Source organism: Dipodascopsis tothii (genome assembly GCF_038497935.1).
Source record: "Dipodascopsis tothii strain CBS 759.85 unplaced genomic scaffold V1510scaffold_1, whole genome shotgun sequence".
NCBI lineage: Eukaryota > Fungi > Ascomycota > Lipomycetes > Lipomycetales > Lipomycetaceae > Neoaidaea > Neoaidaea tothii.
Genome location: NW_027117985.1, coordinates 282060 through 302627, shown reverse-complemented (window position 1 = coordinate 302627; position 20568 = coordinate 282060). Strand labels below are relative to the sequence as shown.

Here is a 20568-nt window from a genome sequence, read left to right as displayed (position 1 = left end):
CAAGCGCGACAGCGGCATGAGCGGTCGAGCGAGCGCAGCAGCGCTGGCACGGGTCGCACGGGCCTCAGGGACGCCGCTGGGACGCCTGTGTGCGCCGCCGGCGTGTGTGGCCGCCGTCCGGCCCGGCCAACGGCACCCACAGCTCATACGGACTCTCAGCGACCGCGGCAGCAGGCCGCGGCCAGCGGGCCCGGACTCTGGCGAGGTGACTCCGCGTAAGTACTGCGGCTTTCTGGCGCTGACCCCAGACTGGCGCATGCAGGGCGGCCAGAGAGTGTACGATATCTACGAAACAGTCATGAAGCCCCTCGTCCGCGAAAACGGCGACGACAGCGCGATCATGGACGCGCATACTGCATTGATGGAGGCCAACGAGGCGCCGATCGACAGCCGGTCGGCCAACAGCGCGCTGCGGCTGTTGGCGCAGCAGCGGCCGGCCATATTCGAGCAGTCGCTGGCCTGGCTCGGTCGGCACGTTGGCCACCACACGACTCTGGCAGGGTCGACCATGGCCATCGTCGGCGATTACGTGGCGGCCGACTACACCCGGGACCGGCTGCTGCGCTGTCTTGGCTGGCTGCCGGACCCGGCCATGATCCCAGAGACGTTCTGGGCCGGTCTGTACTCGACCGGCCGTGTCCGACAGTCCGAGCTGCAGAGAGCCATGGCCGCCGTCGGGTGCGCGCCGGGCCCGCTCCTGTACGAGCGCATGGTCGTCGGCACGCGGTCGCTGCCGCGGATCGAGCGGCACATCAGCAAGCTTCTGGCGAGCCAGCAGCTGCCGACCGCGGCCACGCTGCGGCATTTCATGAACGTCGCGTGCACGCGGGACCCGAGCCAGGCGCGCGACCTGCTGGACAAGCTGGCGATCTATGACGAACACTACGACCGTGCCGTGACCACAGGCCTGCTGGCGGGACTCTACCACAACGGCCTGGACGACTTTGTGGCGACCATGCACGCGCAGCTGCAGGCGGCCGGCCAAGACTGCGCCGAGACGTGGAACATCGCGGTGCGGTCGAGCGCGCGGGCCGGCAACTGGACACACACGGCCGGCGTGCTGGACGGGCTGATCCAGCGCGGCCACGACGTCGAGGCGCTGACCGCGTCTGAGCTGCGCAGGGCGGCGCTGCCGTCGCGGCGGGCCGGCCAGCGCGGCAAGAATTCGCCGACGGCGCTGGGCACGGCGGTCTCTACGCTCGCCCGCTGCCTTGAGCACGGCGGCAACGTCAACCCCGAGACGTGGACGGAGGTCATCAAGCGCGCGCAGTTTGCCGAGCGTAGCGTCGGCGATCTGGCGACGCTCACGTGCTGGCTTATCGACGTATACTCGCCCGAGTCGCCGCGCCGGCTGTACAAGAGGCGGGGGGCGCCGCAGGCAGCGCTCGACGACGAGCATCCGTTGCGGCGGCTGCTGGGCCCGAATGCTGTGCGCGCGCTTGTGTCGCACTCGTTTCTGCGCACGGCGACGCCGTGGGAGGGCATACAGCTCGTGCGACGCTGGCAGAGCATGGGCGTCCACGTGGACGAGGGCCTGCTGACACGCGTGATCCACTTGCGTCTGCGGTATCTCTACAACGAGTCGACCGTGCTGACGGAGCGGAATCATCGGCTGCGTGTGGCCAACAGTGTGCCCTACGAGGAGATGGTCCGGTTGTGCAACGAGGCGTGGGTCGGGCCGCTGCCGGCGGCGCGGCCACCGACGCTCGCGGACGTCCACGCCGTGTATGGCGTGGAATGTAAATAGAATAGAGAGCCGCACGGTGTGCGGCGGTGCACATGAGAAAGCCGCGTAGCGTGCGGCGCGGTACGAGCCGCACCACATGCGGCGCTGCCTGGCGCCCTCGCGCTAGGGACCGCCGCACACCGTGCGGCGCCGCGCCCGCACGCCTTCCGCGCCTCCCGCCCAGCCTGCCCGCACCCGTTTCCAACGCAATCCATCATGTCGTGCATCTTCTGCAAAATCATCCAGGGTACGTCGGCCGCCGGACGCGCTAACCGCAGGCGAAATCCCGTGCTTCAAGCTCTACGAGAGCACCAAGGTCCTCGCGTTCCTTGACATTGGCGCGCTCTCGGACGGCCACGCGCTGGTGATCCCCAAACACCACGCCATGAAAATGCACGACATCCCGGACGACCAGCTCGCCGAGATGCTGCCTACGGCCAAGAAGATCGCTAAGGCGCTTGGCAATGGCGACCCCGAGTTCCAGTACAACCTGCTGCAGAACAACGGCCGGCTGGCGCACCAGCAGGTCGACCACGTCCATCTGCACATCATCCCGAAGCCGTCCGAGGCCGAGGGCCTGGGCGTGCGCTGGAACGCCAAGGGCTCGTCCATGGACGAGATCAAGAAGACGTTTGAGGAGCTCAAGGCCCGTCTGGAGTAATATATTGCGTAGCTGTCTACTCTGTCTGCTCTGCGCCGGCCTGCGCGGCCTCGCCTGCCGTCAGCGCGTCCCGAGTTCCACTTACGCGCGAGCCGCTCCTGCTCGGCAAATCGGGCAAACGAGTCCGCGGTCGGTGCCTGCGTCAGCGCGCCCGCGCGCCCACGTACCTCCTCAAAGTCGACGCACCACGCGTTGACCTCGAGCCCGTAGAGAAACGCCGCAAACGACTCCGAGAACCGGGCGAGACTGTCCTGGACCATCTCGACGTACTGGAAGTTGGCGTCGAGGTCGATCAGCGAGCTGTTGAGCTCGGCGAACGCCGGCGCCAGCGCGTCCAGCGGCAGCGCGCCGACGCCGGCCGGCCGGGCACGCGAGTTGCTCCGCCGGAGCGGCGTGGTTGGCCGCAGCGGCGTGGTCGGCCTCGACGTAGGATGGGGACGAGACATTGTTGCGGGACGTAAACACGCGACGCGATTTTGCTGTGTTTACTTTGGCACTACGGCGGCGCGGCGCGGCGCGGCGGCCACCGGCATGTGGCGACCGGCGATCAGCATCGTCTGGAGCAACTGCAAGCAGTCCGTCGACGCCCGGCAGTAGGATTCGGCTCGACGGGTCGGCGGCGCGATCTGTGGACTGTGCCGCTGACTCAGTGGACGCAGCAGCAGACGCGGGACCGCGTCTGGAGTGCTGCACTGGCTGTGTGCTAGCCACCACCGTGCCAAGAGCACCACAGCCAATCAGCACCCCAGGCCTATCAAGCGGGCTCAGCCGCCGTGCCCGGCCAGCCGCGGACACGTAGCAGTGGTCCGAGTGACGTATGCCCAAACACGCTAGACGGGATGTGCGACACGAGGTAGCACAAACACACAAAGACCGGCCTGTGGCGCAGTCACGGAGACCCGCAGCGGACGGCCTCTGGACAGCGGGCGCAGCGCCGGCTCCGCCTCTGTCTCGCCACTGGCGTCGCCACGGGGTCCGCTGTGGTCTCCGCCGCCGTGTGGCAACGCACCTGGCCACTAACCCAGCCGCACCGCCTTGTCAGCCGTCAGAGACTCGCGTATGCACCACTGGTCTAGCGGCCACTGCAGTCTAACCCCGCGGCTACCGGACCTACAGGAGACCGTAATCTCGTAGCCCCCTAGTGTGTCTTAATTTAGACCGATGGCTCGTAGTGGACGGCTGTGGCCTCTACGTGCGGCGCAGGCCACTGGGCCGCGTCGGCTCGGCTGGCAGTGGCCGGCAGTCAGCGTAGACAGCGACCGGCGGCTGCGACACGGCTGGCCGGACGTAGACGACCAGGTGCGTGTGGCCGCAGCTAGCCGCAGGCCGTCGGGGCCCGGCCGGGGCATCCGCGGCCAGCCGTGGCCATCCGCGGCCATCCGCGCCCCGTCGGCAGACCCGCCGGCAGCGAGACCGGCCGGCAGCTTGCGCGCGCCGCGCGAGCCGCGCGAGCCGCACGCGCCGGCCAGCAGCCAGCAGCGCCGCATCCCGCAATCGTGGCGTCGTCGCGTGGCCCGCGTGCGCCGTTGTTGCGCTGTGGAGGGCGGTGCAAGGGGAACAAGTAACTAGCGACCAAGATTGACGGCGATAATTCCTCCATCTTGAAGAAAGAACAGCCCGCACCACATCAACCTTCCTGCCTCGCAGCTCTCCGCAACAGCCGACCGGGAGTCAGACGAGATCGGCAGAATTGCGCGCGCACCCAGCAAGCGGCTCAGAAGGTAGGGCGCAATTGTGGCGGGACTGACGGCAGTACATGAGCAGACGGTTCAGCAAACAGCTGTTTTCTATCGTGCGAGCGTCGCCCGTGCTTCTTTCGGTGGTGGACGTGAACGAGACCGGCAAGATGTCGGGGTCTTCGGCGTCGTCGGTGTACTCGTTCGTGACGGCAAGGTCGTCGTTCGACGACGAGTATGGGCGCGAGGGCGCGAGCGGCGCGAACGGCGCGAACGGCGCGAACGGCGGCACCAACGGCAGCAAGGCGCCACGGGCGCGGCCGGGGTCGTACCCCGCCGCGGAGATGTTCGAGGCGCTCTACCCGCCGTACGAGCTGCCGGCGCAGGCGGTGGCGGGCCGGCCGGGCGGGCTGACGGCGGAGCAGGACGCCAAGCTGCGCGAATTCTGGGCACTGACGCTCAAGACGTTCGGCGTGGCGCCGCCGGCGGGCGCGGAGCTGGCGCGCGCGCCGACGCACGCGTCGCTGGCTACGACGGGAACGGCCACGACGGCCGACACCGAGGGCAAGAAGAAGAAGCGGCTGGGGTTCATCCGCAAGAAAGACCGCGAGGCGCCGCCGCCGCGCGCACCCGCGGCGGGCGCGGCCGTGGCGCTCGACGAGGACAAGTACGGCCAGTCGGACGCGTTCCGCAAGGCCCTCGCCGAGATGTCGGCCGAGGAGCTGCGCGTGGCGTTCTGGGACATGGTCAAGGCCGACCACCCGGACGGGCTGCTGCTGCGGTTCCTGCGCGCCCGCAAGTGGGACACGTCCAAGGCGCTGGTCATGATGGTCTCGACCATGCACTGGCGGCTGCGCGAGATGGACGTCGAGAACCTGGTGTTCCGCGGCGAGGGCGCGGCCGCGCGCGAGCGCGACGAGGGCTTCCTCAAGCAGGTGCGCATGGGCAAGTCCATCATCGCTGGGCGCGACCTCAAGCACCGGCCGGTCGTCATCGTGCGCGCGCGCCTGCACAAGCCCGGCGACCAGAACGCCGAGGCCCTCGAGCGGTTCACGGTCTACATGATCGAGACCGCGCGGCTGTGCCTCAAGGACCCGGTCGACACCGCGGCCGTCATCATCGACCTCAGCCAGTTCTCGCTCGCCAACATGGACTACGCGCCCGTCAAGTTCATGATCAAGTGCTTCGAGGCCCACTACCCCGAGTCGCTCGGCGTCGCCATCATCTACAAGGCCCCGTGGATCTTCCAGGGCATCTGGAAGGTTGTCAAGGGCTGGCTGGACCCGGTCGTGGCCTCCAAGATCTCGTTCGCGCGCTCGCCCGAGGACCTCGCCCAGCACATCGAGTCGTCGTCGATCCTGGCCGAGCTCGGCGGGCCCCGCAAGTGGTCCTACAACTACATCGAGCCGCTGGCGCACGAGAACGACAAGCTTGAGGACGCCGCCACCCGCGCCACACTCAAGAGCGCCCGCCAGCAGATCGTCACCCAGTACGAGCACTCGACCTGGGACTGGATCCTGGCCCACGACCAGCCGGGCCTGGTCGCCCGCCGCAACGCGCTGGCGACGGACCTGCGCCGGAACTACATCGAACTGGACCCGTACCTGCGTGCGCGCACCATCTACGACCGCATGGACTACGCCTAGCGGCGGCCGCCGGCCCAAAAGTTTTGTTGTCGACTCGGCATGTAACAATAGACTCGTATGCTTTAGACCCGTAGCGGGGACGGTGGCGACGCGCTGGCCTGCTGGCTGCGGCGGCGCCGGCTGCGCCTGCTGCGCCGCTGCTGCCGGTGGAGCTGCTGACGCTGCGGCGCTTGGCGGCACGGCCGCCGGCTGCTGCGCCACAGCGCCAAGCCGCGCCGTGGCTGGGTGCTTTATACACCTCCCTTCCGTCCCGCCGTCGCTTCATCGCCGATTCCCGAGCCAGCAGCCCGATGGTGAGTCCAGCGCGCTCGGCCGGCGGCCGGCCGCCCGGCGGCGGCGGGCCCAGGCCTCTGGCCGTCCGCCAGCTGCGCCCGACCCAGCGCTGACTGCAGATGGCCAATCGATCGACGACGTACTACGCGACCGAGCATCCGCCCGTGCCGCACGCGCCCACGCCGCCGCTGCGCACGCGCCCGACGCCCTCGGCGGACGCGCCGCGGTTCTACAACGTCTCGGACAAAAACACGGTGCACCAGCGGCTGTTGCTGGTGCACGGCACCGCCGGCCCGCAGGACCGCCGATTCGACAGCTGGATCACGGTCCACCACCACATCGCCAGCTTCCCGCCCCAGACGTTCCCGGTCGCGAACGGGTACTTCAAGGCGCTGGTGCACCTGAGCCCGGGCGAGAACAACCTGCGGTTCACGTACGCGCCGCCGACGGGCGGCAACGGCGTCTCGCTGTCGACGGATATCACGCTCAACTACCTGCCGCTGCTGCAGAACCCGCCGCTGTACCTGGCGATCGTCGTCGGGCGCGACTCGGCGCTCGAGTTCGACGCACCGGCCGCGCGGCGCGCGCAGGAGCCCAACAACCTCGACACGGCCGCGCGCAAACTGCGCATGGCCGGCTATCTCTGGCAGGCCTTCACGGGCGAGCAGATGTCGCGGGCGGGCATGGGCCGGCGCACGTTCCGGCTCGAGGAGGGCTGGAACGTGGACACGCTATCGAACCGGGACGCGTCCAAGCGCACGACGGCCAAGGTGCACGTGGTGCGGTCGGAGCGGACGGTGGCCGAGATCCGCGACCCGAACCGCGCGCAGCAGAACCCGCAGGCGTCGGACGCCGGCGGGCTGTTTGACATCGCGCTGGACGCGCTGCGCAAGCAGGGCGGGCCGTTCGCGCCGACGCCGGGCGGCGAGGACGTCCACGTGGCCGTGCTGTTTCTGGACGCACACTGGGACGCGTCGCGGCCGCTGGTGACGGGTCACGCGGCGCTGGGCGGCGGGTCGGGGCACATCAAGCTGGCGATCTTCGGGTCGCACCTGACGTACGCGTGGCCGGCGTGTGTCGAGCAGGTCGTACCCGCGTTCTCCGATACGACCCGGGTCAGCCACGCCGAGGTCGCCGACGACGCGGGTCAGACCCGCACGTACCAGGAGGCCGCCGACATCGGCCTCGGCGCCATGATGCACGAGGTCGGCCACCTGCTCGGGTGCCCGCACCAGCCGGACGGCATCATGCTGCGCGCGTACGTGGTCCTGCACCGGTCGTTCATCGTGCGCGACCCGCGCGTGCCGTCGCAGGTCTGGATGGCCCAGGACGAGTGCGGCTGGCACCGCCTGGACCTGCTGCGGTTCCGGTGCCACCCGATGTTCCGGCTGCCGCCGGAGCCGCTGGTGCCGGCGGCCAAGCCGGCGCTGCTGCCGGTCGAGAACGGGGCGATTGCGGCGAGCAAGACGGGCATCTACCTGATCGAGATCCACGTGGGCGGCTCGTGCCGGGCGCACCTCGAGTACCCGGACGGCCCCAAGCACGAGATCTTCCTGTACGAGCAGGAGCTGCGGTCGCTGCTGCCGGCCGAGTTCCAGCGGGGGTCCGCGCCGCTGAAGCTGTCGATCCTGGCGCTGGGCCAGCAGCAGCTCGACGTGGACGACTTCTCGGCGGCGCTGGCGCGGTCGCGCGTGGACATCGGCGCCCGCCAGGCGTTCTACTCGGTCATGCCGCAGTCGGTCGACGCCAACGACACGACGCACCGCGTGCTGTTCCGGCGGATCGTGCGCGTGCGCGTGTACCACGGCGCCGCCGTGGACGGCCTGGAGTTCTTCTACGACAGCGGGAGCGCCATGTTTGGCAACCGCGGCGGCTCGCCGTCCGACTTCACGCTCGAGCCGGCCGAGACGCTGGTGGGCCTGGCGCTGCGGTCGGGCGCGTGGCTGGACGCGGTCCAGCTGGTGACCAACATCAAGCGGAGCCCGATGTACGGCAACGCGACGGGCGGCGGGCCGAGCGAGCTGATGCCGCCGACGGGGTACTCGCTTATCGGCATCTACGGCAGTGTGGGGCAGGTTGTCACACGGCTGGGGATGGTGTATGCGTGAGCGCGGGCGGTGACGGCGGGGGACGGGTGACGAGCCGCATGACGTGCGGCGTGACGGCCGGGCGCGCGCGCCGCACCGGCTGCGGCGCGCTAGCGCCGCACGCCCTGCGGCGCGATCGTCCGCTAGCGCTCCCCGCTGCGCCGCCTCCCCGCTTCCGGCTAGCCGCTCGGCTCCGTTGGGACTTCTCAGGGCCAACCACGACCCGGCCACGCAGGCATGTGTCGCCGGGGCCGGCCGCCATCCCGCCCGGGCCGCGGCCTCGGCTCGGGGCCGCTCCGGCCGGCCGTTGGTCAGGCTGGCGGGCAGCCGCGCGCTGACTCGCTGGCGGGCGCAGCCAGACCGGATGGCGTTCGCGACAGCGGGTACCGGCAGCCGGCTGTCGGCTATCGCGCGTCCTCAGCCAGGCACGCCGTCACGCCCCGGTGACGACTGGCCAGGCCGCGGTCTTGGCACGCCGGACGCGTGCGCCGGCGCGTTCCGGGCAGCCGTCAAGCCCCGCCGAGCCGGTGGAGCCGTCCAGGCTAGGCCGGCCAGGGCCCGACCGCTAGCGAGGAACGTGTCCCGGCCGCAGTATGCTTATTCTACGCTTAAGTGCGCCGCCGCCATGTGCCCGCGTGGCCGCGCCCCCGCGTGTGTATGGCCGGCCACGCGCGGATCAGCTGCCCTGGCGCCGGGGTATAAAGAGCGCGCGCGCGCCGCCGAGACAGCCAAGACACAATGTTCTCTGCCAAGAAGCTCCTCCTCGCCCTGATCGCGCTCGGCGCCATCGTGCCGGCCGCGCAGGCCACCCCCATCGACCAGGTCATCCTCTCGAAGGAGGGCGCCCTGCCGTCGCTGTACTCGTCGGACCTGACGCGCAACATCTTTGTCAAGCAGATCCACTCGCACAACGACTACTGGCGCGACATCCCCCTGTACACCGCGCTGTCGTACGGCGTCCAGTCCGTCGAGGCCGACGTCTGGCTCTACAACGGCACGCTCTTCGTGGGCCACCACGAGGCCGCCCTGACCAGCGCCCGCACGTTCGCGTCGCTCTACATCGACCCCCTCGTTGACCTGCTCACCCAGGCCAACCCGGTCAATGCCTTCACGGCCGACCAGGCCACCCCCAACGGCGTCTTCGACACCGACTCGACCAAGACCCTGTACCTCTTTGTCGACCTCAAGACCGAGGGCAACGCCACGTGGCCCTACGTGCTGGAGGCCCTCCAGCCCCTGCGCGACCTCGGCTACCTGTCGAGCGTCAACGGCACGACCTTCACCTCGGGCCCGGTCACCGTCATCGGCACCGGCAACACCCCGGCCGACCAGGTCCTGTCCAAGTCCACCCGCGACTACTTTGTGGACGCGCCCGTCGCCAACCTCACGGGCTACTCGTCCCTGACGAGCCCGATCGCCTCGGGCGGCTTCCGCTCGATTGTCGGCGACCTGGCCCCGTCGGGCATGAACCTGACCCAGCTGGCGCTGATCAAGGAGCTCATTGACGGCGCCCACGAGAAGGGCATCTACACCCGCTTCTGGGACGTGCCGTGGTGGCCCGTCCGCCTGCGCAACTCGCTTGCGCGCCAGCTCATTGACCTGTCGTCCGACTTCTTCAACGCCGACGACCTCCAGTGGGCCTCGACTCTGGCCTAGGCGCGGTGCCGCTGTGCGCTGCCGGCAGATAGACTATATAGAGCAATGTAACGATTTCGATCTTGGCTGGGCTGCCCGCCGGCCGCGCGCGGCCGGCGACAGCCGCCGCGGACGCCTCGGCGGGGCTGCAGACGGGGCCGCGGCCGGCCGGCCGGCCGACAGCGGCCTGCGCCGGCTGCGCGCACCCCGGGGGCTGCCGGCGGCTGTCCGAGGTCTTCTCGGTGCCGCCGCCGTCCGCCACGCCATCGCCCGTCCCGCGCCAACCACGCGCCACGCCACTCCACCGCCCGGGCATCCGCCGCCGCTAGGCAGCCGCCGGCCGCCGTCCCGGCCGCCGGCCGTTTCGGCGTGTGTAGCCGTCTGGGCGGTCGCAACGGTGCGGACCCACCTAAGGTCTTTGTCACGCTCCCAGCTTCCCCACGACAATGAACTTCAGCGACGTCTACGACAAGCAGGCAGCGCGGTACCCGGACGCGTTCGCCCATGCCGGCGGCGACCCCGGCCGCTGGATCGTGTGTCTGTGCCTGCTGGACTTTGACGTCAACGTCGGGCCCGATTTCGCCTGCATATACCCGCCCGTCAGCCTGCCGGAGCCCACACTGCGGGCAGTGTGCTTCGGCTCGTTCCCGGAGCACAGCCTGGGCGCGTCTGCCATCGAGGCCTTCCACCGGTTCCGGGTCGGCGGCGAGCGCAGCGACCCGCGCCGCCGGCGGGACCGGGCTCGCGAGCCGGACCGGACGTTGTTCGGCTACACGGTCTTCCAGCAGCAAAAGGACGCCCGGCGGCCGCGGGCGTACGCGCAGCGCGCGCTGACGCTGCTGTCGCAGCACGCGTTCCCGCTGCTGTTCGAGGCGTGTGTGCGCGCGGTGGCGGCGAGCGCGGCCGGGCTGACGGCGGCCGAGACCGTGCTGCTGCTGCAGAGCGCGGTCCAGCAGATCGCGGCTTGGCCGCCGCCGCCGACGCCGGGCACGGCCGTCGGGCTCGGGTTCATGGGCCGCGAGTTGCTCGTGGACGCTGGCGCCGACGCCGTGCAGGCCGGCGGGCCGTCGCCGGCGACGGTGGTCGCGCTCAACGGCCATACGTCGGACTGGGGCGCGATGGCGCGGGCGCTGCGCGACCTCAACGACCTCTACGTGCTCTTTGAGCGGACGCTGCTCGGCCTGCCGGTCGGCGTCTACGCCGAGACGCCGGCCGTGTGCAGTGCGCTGGCTGCGGCGGTGCCGGAGCTGATCCTGCCGATGATCTACGGGGGCGAGGTGGCCGAGTACGTGACTCTGCAGAGCGACAGCCGGGGCCTGCTCGAGCGGCTGGTGCCGGGCGGCGTCGGCGCGTGCGTGGTCGGGTTCACCAACCCGCTGGTGGCCGACCAGGCCGGGGCGGACGCGCCCATCGTGCACGCGACGGGGCCGCAGCGCTCGAGCATGCGCGTCAGCCTGCCGGTGATTGTGCTGGACTCGGCCGTGCCGTCCACGAACGGCCCGGACTACGCGGTCGACCTGCTGTACCCGCTGCACGCGCTGCGGCGGCGACGCAACCGGGTCGCCGGCCGCCGGTTCCTGGCCCGCGACCGCACGTTTCTGCGGGCGCTGGGCGAGATGCTGACAGACGGGTCGCCGCCGGCGCGCGTGGACGCGTTTGTGCGGACGCACTTTGCCGCGCTGACGCTGCGGCTGCTGGCGCCGGTCAGCCGGTACGCGGCGATGGTGGCGCGGGCGCCGCGGGCGCCGCTGGCGGGCCTGCTGCGGCGCCGGCGGCGGTTTGTGCCGGTGGAGTTCATCGCGGCGCTGGAGGCCGCGCCGGCGCCCAAGTCGGCCAACCCGCAGCTGCGGGTCGTGCGGGGGTCGGGCCTGCAGCCGGAGCCGGGCCTGTTCCGGGACGACACGACCGAGTTCTACCGGCAGCTGGTGTCGACGGCGAGCGTGGCGTCGTGGCTGGCGGCGGGGGACCGGCGGGCGCGGTAGCGGGCGCACGGGCCAGGGCGCCGCACGGGGTGCGGCGCGGCGGCGGGCGGGCGCGCCGCACGGCATGCGGCGCGCGCCACGGCCGGCGCCGCACCCCGTGCGGCGCCGGAAAAACACATCCCGGCGCCCCGGCGCCGGGCAGGCCCTCGCGGTCTAAGCAATACATCTGCATTCTCTACCTAAAACTCGTCGTCGTGGAACGTGCCCTGGCCCCAGCTCGACGTCACGATCCGCTTCTGCGTCGTCTTCGAGATGTCGTCGATCAGGGCCATGTCCTCCGGGGCCATGACAAAGTCGTCCAGGTTGCTCAGCTGGCGCTGCGGGTTGACCGACTTGGGGATCACGGACGTGCCGCGCGTCACCGCCCACGACAGGATCACCTGCGCCGGCGTCTTGCCCAGCCGCTCGGCCATCTCGATCACGACCTTCTCTTGCAGCAGCGGCGCGCTGACCGAGCCCAGCGGCGAGTAGCCCGTCAGCACAATGCCCTTCTCCTTGCAGTAGTTCAGCAGCTTGAACTGCGGCAGGTACGGGTGCAGCTCGACCTGGTTCACGGCCGGGACGACGGTCGTCGTCGGCGCGGCCAGCAGCTTGTCCAGGTTCACCGTCGAGAAGTTGGACACGCCGATCGCGCGCACGCGGCCGGTGTCGAGCAGCTTCTGCATGTCGGCCCACGTCTTGATGAAGTCCCAGTCCTTCTGGATGTCGGACGAGCCGTCGGGCAGCGTCGGCTCGTACGGGTGGTTGCCGTTCGGGTTCAGCGCCGTGGGCCAGTGCATCATGAACAGGTCGATGTACTCCAGCCCCAGCTTCTCCATCGAGCTCTCGAAGCTCTCGCGCACGCGCGAGTGGAACGTGCACCACAGCTTGGTCGTCACAAACAGCTCCTCGCGCGGCACGCCGCACTCGCGGACCGCCTGCCCGACCTCGGCCTCGTTCAGGTAGTACATCGCCGTGTCGATCTGGCGGTAGCCCAGCTCGATGCCCTTCTTGATGGACGCGACGTCGCGGGCCTCGTACGTGCCCAGCCCGATCGCGGGCAGGCGCGCGCCCGTGTTGAGGAGAAGAGTTCTGCCAGTGCCGACCATTGCGAGTGTAGCGTGTGAGTGTCGCTTGGTAGAGCCGGCCGTGTGGCTCTTATAGTGCGGCCGCGCTGGCGCGGCGCCGCCCGCCAGATTAGTCTGCCGCCGCCCTCCCCCGCGGCGGCGCTGTCTGATCAGGCAAGTGCCGACGCGGACGGCGGCGCGCGTTATTGCCGGCACCGGTCCGACTACGGGGTTCGATCGAGCGGGGGCCGCGCCGCACGGCCTGCGGCGGCGGCCGCGCCCCTCGGCGTACAGCCGCGCCGCACAGCGTGCGGCGCCTCAGGGCCGTCGGCCCGGCTGCCGAGCGCCGCGCCCTCGGTAACGCCGGTGTTTCCGGCACTAGCGCTTGCGCCACGCTAGCGTGCAGCTAGCGCGGGCCGACTCGGTAGGATACGCTTCCGACTCGGGCAAGACAGACGGCAGGCAGAACAATGACATCATCTATTGGCCGATTGGCTATCTACGCGGCGGGGCCGCACCTAGTCGTCGTCGTGGAACAGCTCCTCGCCGAAGTCGGGTGTGATCACCCGCAGCTTCTTGGTCAGCGAGATGGCGTCGATCGCGGCCACGTCCGCCGGCGCCATGACAAAGTCGTCCAGGTTGTTGAGCTGGCGCGCCGCGTTGACCGACTTGGGGATCACGGCGATGCCGCGCGTCACCGCCCACGACAGCGCGACCTGCGCCGGGGTCTTGCCGAGCCGCGCAGCGATGTCGACAATGACCGGCTCCGCCAGCAGCGGCGCGTCGGTCGAGCCCAGCGGCGAGTACGCCGTCAGCACGATGCCCTTGGCGCTGCAGTACTCGAGCAGCTTGCGCTGCGGCAGGTACGGGTGCAGCTCGACCTGGTTCACGGCCGGGACGATGGTGGTCGTCGGCGCGGCCAGCAGCTTCTCGAGGTTCACCGTTGAGAAGTTGCACACGCCAATCGCGCGCACCTTCTTCTGCGCGACCAGCTCCTGCATGGCCGCCCAGGTCTTGACGAAGTCCCAGTCCTTCTCGACGTCGGCCGAGCCGTCGGCACGCACCGGCCAGTCGGCCGGCGTGCCCTTCGGGTTGAGCGGCACCGGCCAGTGCATCAGGTACAGGTCGACGTAGTCCAGACCGAGGTTGGCCAGCGACAGCTCAAGGGCCTCGGCCACACGCGAGTGGTACGTCCCCCACACCTTCGTGGTCACCACGAGCTGTTCGCGGGGGACCCCGCTCTCGCGGATGGCCTGGCCGACCTCGGCCTCGTTCTTGTAGAAGAACGCGGTGTCGATGTGCCGATAGCCGAGCTCGATTGCCTTCTTGATCGCGGCGGGGTCGGTGGCGTCCGACGTGCCCAGGCCGACGGCAGGCAGGGCCAGCCCGCCGGTCAGATGGAAGACTGTGCTGGTTCCGACCATTGTCAATTGTGCGTACGCTTGCGTCTGACCCCCGCGTGGTGCCGCTCGGACAGTTATATAGCCCGGAGCTTAGTCAGGGCCTTGGCGCTCGGACGTGTGCCAGCCGCGTCCGCCGTCGGCGCCGATACCACCGAAGCGGTAGGGTGGGCCACCAAAAGAGACTCGCGGCGACGTGACAGCACCCCGCGGGGGACTGAGTCGCGCACGCGGGCACCGTGCACGCTCAGCCGTGCCTGCCGTGGCGCGCGCGCGGGCCGGCGGCGCCGGCAGCGGGCCGTTGTATAGCCGGTGGCTGCGTGGCTGGGGCGCGGCGGTGCGGCGAGCCGCACGGCGCGCGGCGCGGGTGGGCACCGCCGCGCCGCACGGCGTGCGGCGCGCCCCCGCCGCCCGCGCAGCAGTCTGTAGGCGTGCATTGCTAGCTACATCAGCCCCTGACGATGGCCACCTCGTCCGCAACCTCGTCCAGCGCGCGGCGCTCGAAGCGGCCAAACAGGAAGCCCATCAGCCCGTCGACCACGCCGGTGACGGCCACGAGCACGGCCGCCAGCGCAATGATGAACCCGCCCCAGCCGTGGTCGATCCAGAACACGCCGATGAGCAGGGCGGCCACGGCGACCAGCGACGCGAAAAAGTGGCGCAGCCGCCACGACGCCTGCGCGTCCGACGTCGGCCGGTACTCGGCGATCGTCGCCAGCACGCCGTCGTACAGGCCCGGGTCGACCGGGGCCGGCGCGCGCGCGGCCTCCTTGGTCAGGGCCAGGTCGACCTGGACGCCGAAGTGGTCCGACGGCGACACCCCCAGGGTCGGCACCGTCTCGGTGAACACCACCGCGTGGCCGACGACCGCCGACGTGCCCGGGCTGTGGAAGCAGTAGTCCAGCCGGCAGGCCTCGTCGCGCTCGCGCGAGGCGCGCCAGGTGTTGAGCTGCGAGTCGCACGTCACGCCGAGCTCGGCGATCTGCTGCTCCGGCGTCAGCGAGCCCACGTACGCGTCGTGCAGCGCCGGCTCGCCCGCCGGCGGCTTGGCGCCGCCGCGCACGGCCTGGTGCGTGTCCCACGAGTCGGCCAGGCCGCCGCGCTCGGTCAGCAGCCGGTACGTGAGCGAGCCCGGGCGCGAGTTGAAGTCGCCGACGGCGAGCACGACGCGGCCGAGCGCGACCGACGTGCGGATGTACCGCGCCAGCTCCCACGCCTGCGTCGTGCGGTGGCACACGTACGAGGCGTCGCCGGGGCCGTACGGCGCGTGCATGTGCGTGTTGAAGACCTCGATCTCGGCGCCGGACGGGTGCTGCAGCACCGCCGACGCCACGCCCTTGCCGACGTACCAGTCGCCGCGGAAGAAGGCCGACGGCCGGCCGTTGATCATGTACGGGCGCATGGCCGCGTCCGTCATGCGGAACCGCGACAGGATCACGAGGCCGGACCCGGCCAGCATGCCCGAGCTGAAGTGCTTGCCGTAGGGGAACTTGGCGGCCGTGCGGCTGCGCAGGTACGCGTAGTCGCTGGCCACCCAGCACTCCTGCAGCGCCACCACGTCGGCCGACGACTGCGCGATCTGCTCGGCGATGTACCGCAGCCGCGGCTCGCGCACTTTGGAGACATACTTGAGGCCCCTGCGGTCAGCGCCGCCGCGGGCATACGCACCAGCAGTTGAGACTGAGCAGCCGGATGCCGGCGCTCGCGTCGGGAGCTACCTCTCCCATCTCGAGGTCCATGGACGGGGCCGTACGGACGGCGCGGAACGGACTAGAGTGGCGGACACCGGAGCGACGCCGCCGGATGTGCTGGGCCCCTGCGGGAGGTCTGTGGCTGTCCGTGGCGGTGCGCGATCTGGAGCTCGTCGGGGAGCGCCGCGCGTTCCGGACCGCTGGGCGGCGGTGATGCAGTCAACACGGCGATGCCGGGTAACGTCATGCAACAAACATGCACGCTGTTTGGTAGGCGCAACCTCGCCGCTTGGTAGCCCGCTTGGTAGCTCTCCGGTACCCCGCCCGTCGCCTCCCTGCGCACTCTCGCCTCCAGAGCGATCGCACACATGGCGGTCCTCCGCGAGACCGGCCAATTCGTCGGCCACGACAAGATCACCGCCGTCAAGGTGTCGCCGGACGGCACCATGGTGGCCACGGCGGACGCGGCCGGCGCCGTCAAGCTCTGGCGGCTGGCCGAGCCGGTCGCGTACGACGCCACGCTCGAGGGCCACGTCCAGGGCGTCAACGACATCGCGTGGTCGCCGTGCAGCGGCTACGTGGCCTCCGGATCAGACGACAAAACGGTGCGGATCTGGCAGACGGCCACGCTCGGCCAGGCGCGCGTGCTGCGCGGCCACACGAACCACGTCACGGCGGTCGCGTACGCGCCCAAGGGCAACCTCCTGGCCTCGGGCTCGTTCGACGAGTCGGTCAAGGTGTGGGACGTCAAGCGCGGCACGTGCCTGCGCACGCTGCCGGCGCACTCGGACCCGGTCTCGTCGGTCGTGTTCAGCGCGGACGGATCGATGGTCGTCTCGGCGTCGTACGACGGGCTGATGCGGCTGTGGGACACGGCCACGGGCCAGTGCCTGAAGACGCTGATCGAGGACAACAACGCGCCGGTGACGTCCGTGCGGCTGTCGCCGAACGGCCAGTACCTGCTGTCGGCCACGCTGGACTCGTGCGTGCGGCTGTGGGACGCCGTGGGCGGCCGCTGCATCAAGACGCTGCTCGGCCACACCAACGTCAAATACGCGACGCCGGCCGAGTTTGTGCTGTGGCCGGGCCGGGCCGTGCTGGTCGCGATCGGGTCCGAGGACGGCCGGGTGGTGGTGTGGGACCTCGGCAGCAAGAACGTCGTGGCCGAGACGCCGCCGGCGCCGGACGTGGTGTTTGCGGTCGCGCCGCACCCGACGCGGCCGCAGCTGCTCGCGGGCGGCGGCGACGGCCGCGTGCGGCTGTGGGCGCTGGACACTGAGTAATGCTATACTATTTACAGGCCGTACGGTTCGAGACCGGTCACGGGCCGGCCGTTGACGAAGTCCTCGACCACGGCGCGCGCGGTCAGCATGCAGCTGTTGATGGCCACGCCCCGGTACGACGCGCCGACCAGCACCAGCCGGCCGTTGGTCGCGGCCACCTTGGCCCGCATGCGGTCCAGCCGCGCGCCGTGCCCGACCACGTACTGCGGGATGCACTGCTCCTGGAACGTGGCCTCGGCCGCGAGCGGCTCGGCCGTGATGCCGAGGTGCCGCGCGACGACCGCGCGCGCGCGCGCGACCGCGGTCGCCGTGTCGCGCACCTCGCCGCCGTCCGCCCACAGGTGCCCGCCGAGCATGACCGTCAGCTTGGTGCCCGGCCCGGCGTCCTGCGCCTCGATCGCGGTCGAGTCAAAGACCACGCCGAGCGCCTGCTCCGGGTTGGCCTCGGCCGCCAGCCGCGGCAGCAGGTACCCGAACCCGCGCACCGGCAGCTCGTCCCCGCTGTAGAACAGGTTGACCACGTTGGCCGAGATCGCCGGGATTTGGTCGAGCTCGTCGGCCAGGTCGCCCAGCGGGTCGTCCACGCGACCACGGATGCCGAGTGACATGCCTGCAAGCACTCGGGCCGGCACCGCGCTGATGATGTGCGAGTGAAACCGCACGCCGGTGGGCGTGGTCACGTACGCGCCGCCGTCGCTGCCGGGCACGATCTCGACCGACCGCACGGGCGTCTCGGTCAGGATGCGCGTGCCGTCGCGGGCCACGCGCGCGGCCAGCGCGCGCGGCAGCGTCTCGAGGCCGTCGCGGAACGAGTACACCGAGACGTCCGAGTAGCGGTCGACCGAGCCTGCGACGGCCTGGCGGATCTGGGCGTCGACGGCGGTGGCGGCCTTGGGCCGGCGGGCGGCGGCGGCGGCGGCCGCCGCCGCCGCCGCCTTACGCCCGCTCGGCAGCAGCCGTGCCGCACCGGCCCGGACCAGCGATCCGGCGCCCCGCTCGATGCCGGGCAGCATCGGAAAGAGGCTCTGCACCGACAGCTTGTCGGCGTCGCCCGCGTAGATACCGTGGACCATGGCGGCCACGAACCGGTCCGCCACGCGGTCGCCGAACCGCCGCCGGAAGAAGCTGCCCACGCTCTCGTCCGCGCCCGAGCCGCGCGCCCGGAACGGCTCGCGGGCGGCCTCGGCCACCACGCCGCGGAAGATCGGCCGGGTCAGCACGGCCGCGGCCGCGCCCGCCACCGTCGTCGGCAGCCGGTTCAGCCGGCCGCCGTAGTATATGAACCGGTTCCGGGCCGCGTCCGAGTGTTTGGAGCTCGTCAGCAGCTCGTCCTCCAGGCCCAGGTCGAGGATCTGCGTCAGCGCATCCGCCGGTCCACGTACCATGTCCAGCGTGTTCAGGCTCGGCGTGCTCATGTTGTGCCGGATAGTGCGCGGCCCGCGCTCAAACAGCACGGCCTGGTCGCCCGCCGGCCGCCGCTCGCTGCGGATCCATCCACCGACTCGGTTGCTGGCCTCGTAGATCGTCACCGGCACGCCCGGCGCCCGCCGCGCCAGGTAGTACGCCGTGGCCAGGCCGGAGATGCCGCCACCTGTCTCAGCCGCCGGCCGCTCGTTTGCGTACCTATGATTCCTATCGACTGCTTCTTGCTCATGGTCGAACCGGTGGAGCATTGGGTTGGCGATGACTCGGAAGATGACTTTCGGAAAATCTATTATCACCCACCAGATTGGCTGGCTGCTCCGGGCCACTCCGTACCCAGGCCGAGACCGCCCACACGGCTACGCTTGACTCAATGGTTCCACTGCGGCTCGTGCTGACTCGCCCAGGGCCTAGAGCCGGCCTTGACTTTGGTCCCACGACCGACCCCTGGCGGCGGCTACACCTTGTTTGTCTGACAGGTGGGCCGCCACCGCGCGGCGCCCTGGCCCGTGCGGCTCGCGTGCGCCGCAGGCTGTGCGGCGCACCACGCGTCACGCGGCGGTGAGCCGCACGCTCTGCGGCTCAACTGTAGTACGGATCGGACGTCGCACCCGCGGTCTCTGCCCGCAGGGCGGCTAACGTCGCCGGAGCCGCCGCCGGGAGATGAGGAGCGGTGCCCTGCGGACGGCGCAAGCCGCACACCGTGCGGCTCATAGACAGCCCCAAGTCGGCCATGAGCCGCACCGTGTGCAGCATATAGCCGCTCCAGCGTGAACTGCATCCTGCCCGCAGGGCAGCCAGCCTCGACGGAGTCGCCGCCGGAGGCTCGCTCGCCGATAGCTTCTGCTGCCAGCGGCGGCCTTGTCGACGGGCCGAGCCGCACGGCGTGCGGCATATAACCGCACCAGCGTAAACTACATCCTGCCCGCAGGGCAGCCAGCCTCGACGGAGTCGCCGCCGGAAGCTCGCTCACCGAAGCCTCTGCTGCCAACGGCGGCCTTGCGGACGGGCCGAGCCGCACCGCGCGCGGCATATAGCCGCTTCAGCGTAAACTACATCCTGCCCGCAGGGCAGCCAGCCTCGACGGAGTCGCCGCCGGAGGCTCATTCAATCTTGCCCACAGGGCAACCACCCTCGACGGAGTCGCCGCCGGAGGCTCGCTCACCGCTAGCCTCTGCCGGCAGCGGCGGCCTTGCGGGCGGGCCGAGCCGCACGGCGTGCGGCATATAGCCGCATCCCAGGCGCCGGCATGCCCGCGCAAGCAGCGTCTCTTCCGAGATCTGCCGCCGGGCCCGCCAGGCCAACCCTCGGCAGAGCCGCCGCCCAGCCGCTCTTTGGTGAGCCTCCAGCGGCACTCGGGGTGCCGGAAAGGCCGAGCCGCACGGCGTGCGGCGCATGTATTACTTGGTCTGGCACACGGTGCCGCACTTCTTGCAGGTGCGCTTCTCGACGTCGGCGCCGAACGCCTCCACCGCGGCCTTGATCTGGGTGCCCAGATCAGTGCAGTGGAAGGCGTCCTCAAAGACGACGGACTTGCAGCCCGGGCAGTACCAGCGCAGCTTGTCGATGAACGACGGCGGGCGCTTCTGCTCGACAACAATGCCGACCGTGTCGGCGAACCGGACCGGGTTGTGCGGCGTGTTTTCTGGGTCAGCACAGCCGGTCGAGACGTACCTGGCAGCAGAAACATGTCGCCCTCGTGGATGTGGACGTCCTTGAACTCGCCGTCGTCCACCACCTTGAGCAGCATCGAGCCCTTGTGCTGGTAGAACCACTCGGGCGTCTGGTTGATGTGGTAGTCGGTGCGCTGGTTGGGCCCGCCCACGACCTGGCGTCAGCGCGATCGGCCGCGACATACCATGACCGTGAAGCCGCCCTGGTGGACGCAGTAGTTGTTGATCGGTGGCTTGAGCAGGTGCGAGTTACGCGCCAGCCATTTCGGCAGGTTGAGCGGCGCCGCGAGCACTGCTGTCAGCGTGGTGCCGTGGATCTACTTACTGGTGGTCGGTGGTCGGCGGTGAACGTCCCGGCCCGGCTTTG

The 20568-nt window shown here is 70.4% G+C and overlaps 13 protein-coding genes across 13 annotated transcripts; 7 read left to right on the top strand and 6 right to left on the bottom strand.

Moving 5' to 3' along the window:
- The first annotated feature begins 7 nt into the window (after positions 1-7).
- Positions 8-1783, top strand: V1510DRAFT_427739 (uncharacterized protein). Its single transcript, XM_066935226.1, has 2 exons — positions 8-215; positions 249-1783. Exons 1-2 carry the CDS (start codon positions 17-19, stop codon positions 1745-1747), a joined length of 1698 nt encoding a protein of 565 aa, XP_066791738.1. The 5' UTR covers positions 8-16; the 3' UTR covers positions 1748-1783.
- Positions 1784-1904: 121 nt separating this feature from the next.
- On the top strand, positions 1905-2411 carry V1510DRAFT_409067 (hit family 1). Its single transcript, XM_066932523.1, has 2 exons — positions 1905-1973; positions 2005-2411. Exons 1-2 carry the CDS (start codon positions 1943-1945, stop codon positions 2385-2387), a joined length of 414 nt encoding a protein of 137 aa, XP_066791737.1. The 5' UTR covers positions 1905-1942; the 3' UTR covers positions 2388-2411.
- Positions 2354-3219, bottom strand: V1510DRAFT_409065 (DASH complex subunit Dam1-domain-containing protein). The gene is made up of 3 exons (XM_066932522.1): positions 2555-3219; positions 2473-2524; positions 2354-2441 (listed from the first exon to the last, which is right to left on the bottom strand). The coding sequence occupies exons 1-3, from the start codon at positions 2831-2833 to the stop codon at positions 2404-2406; spliced, it is 369 nt and encodes a 122-aa protein (XP_066791736.1). The 5' UTR covers positions 2834-3219; the 3' UTR covers positions 2354-2403.
- A 1456-nt stretch (positions 3220-4675) lies between these two features.
- On the top strand, positions 4676-5774 carry V1510DRAFT_409061 (CRAL-TRIO domain-containing protein). Its single transcript, XM_066932521.1, has one exon. The coding sequence runs from the start codon at positions 4771-4773 to the stop codon at positions 5707-5709; it is 939 nt and encodes a 312-aa protein (XP_066791735.1). The 5' UTR covers positions 4676-4770; the 3' UTR covers positions 5710-5774.
- A 129-nt stretch (positions 5775-5903) lies between these two features.
- Positions 5904-8151, top strand: V1510DRAFT_409059 (putative peptidase family-domain-containing protein). Its single transcript, XM_066932520.1, has 2 exons — positions 5904-6002; positions 6102-8151. The coding sequence occupies exons 1-2, from the start codon at positions 6000-6002 to the stop codon at positions 8088-8090; spliced, it is 1992 nt and encodes a 663-aa protein (XP_066791734.1). The 5' UTR covers positions 5904-5999; the 3' UTR covers positions 8091-8151.
- Positions 8152-8379: 228 nt separating this feature from the next.
- V1510DRAFT_409058 (altered inheritance of mitochondria protein 6) lies at positions 8380-9790 on the top strand. Its single transcript, XM_066932519.1, has one exon. The coding sequence runs from the start codon at positions 8808-8810 to the stop codon at positions 9723-9725; it is 918 nt and encodes a 305-aa protein (XP_066791733.1). The 5' UTR covers positions 8380-8807; the 3' UTR covers positions 9726-9790.
- A 228-nt stretch (positions 9791-10018) lies between these two features.
- On the top strand, positions 10019-11446 carry V1510DRAFT_371584 (uncharacterized protein; the record flags this gene model as incomplete). Its single annotated transcript, XM_066931483.1, has 1 exon — positions 10019-11446. A coding segment is annotated over exon 1 (1296 nt), but the record flags the coding sequence as incomplete, so codon positions are not given.
- A 394-nt stretch (positions 11447-11840) lies between these two features.
- Positions 11841-12976, bottom strand: V1510DRAFT_409056 (NADP-dependent oxidoreductase domain-containing protein). The gene has a single exon (XM_066932518.1). The coding sequence runs from the start codon at positions 12772-12774 to the stop codon at positions 11866-11868; it is 909 nt and encodes a 302-aa protein (XP_066791731.1). The 5' UTR covers positions 12775-12976; the 3' UTR covers positions 11841-11865.
- A 212-nt stretch (positions 12977-13188) lies between these two features.
- V1510DRAFT_409055 (NADP-dependent oxidoreductase domain-containing protein) lies at positions 13189-14177 on the bottom strand. The gene has a single exon (XM_066932517.1). It carries the CDS (start codon positions 14154-14156, stop codon positions 13251-13253), a length of 906 nt encoding a protein of 301 aa, XP_066791730.1. The 5' UTR covers positions 14157-14177; the 3' UTR covers positions 13189-13250.
- Positions 14178-14503: 326 nt separating this feature from the next.
- Positions 14504-16004, bottom strand: V1510DRAFT_409054 (Endonuclease/exonuclease/phosphatase). The gene is made up of 2 exons (XM_066932516.1): positions 15801-16004; positions 14504-15769 (listed from the first exon to the last, which is right to left on the bottom strand). Exons 1-2 carry the CDS (start codon positions 15869-15871, stop codon positions 14581-14583), a joined length of 1260 nt encoding a protein of 419 aa, XP_066791729.1. The 5' UTR covers positions 15872-16004; the 3' UTR covers positions 14504-14580.
- V1510DRAFT_371577 (WD repeat-containing protein 5-like protein) lies at positions 15953-17097 on the top strand (the record flags this gene model as incomplete). The annotated part of the gene is made up of 1 exon (XM_066931482.1): positions 15953-17097. A coding segment is annotated over exon 1 (906 nt), but the record flags the coding sequence as incomplete, so codon positions are not given.
- V1510DRAFT_387831 (uncharacterized protein) lies at positions 17097-18779 on the bottom strand (the record flags this gene model as incomplete). Its single annotated transcript, XM_066931707.1, has 1 exon — positions 17097-18779. The coding sequence occupies one exon, from the start codon at positions 18777-18779 to the stop codon at positions 17118-17120; it is 1662 nt and encodes a 553-aa protein (XP_066791727.1). The 3' UTR covers positions 17097-17117.
- A 1042-nt stretch (positions 18780-19821) lies between these two features.
- Positions 19822-20568, bottom strand: V1510DRAFT_1829 (3-hydroxyanthranilic acid dioxygenase). The gene is made up of 4 exons (XM_066930424.1): positions 20527-20568; positions 20387-20493; positions 20203-20356; positions 19822-20173 (listed from the first exon to the last, which is right to left on the bottom strand). Coding segments are annotated over exons 1-4 (507 nt in total). The 5' UTR covers positions 20528-20568; the 3' UTR covers positions 19822-19928.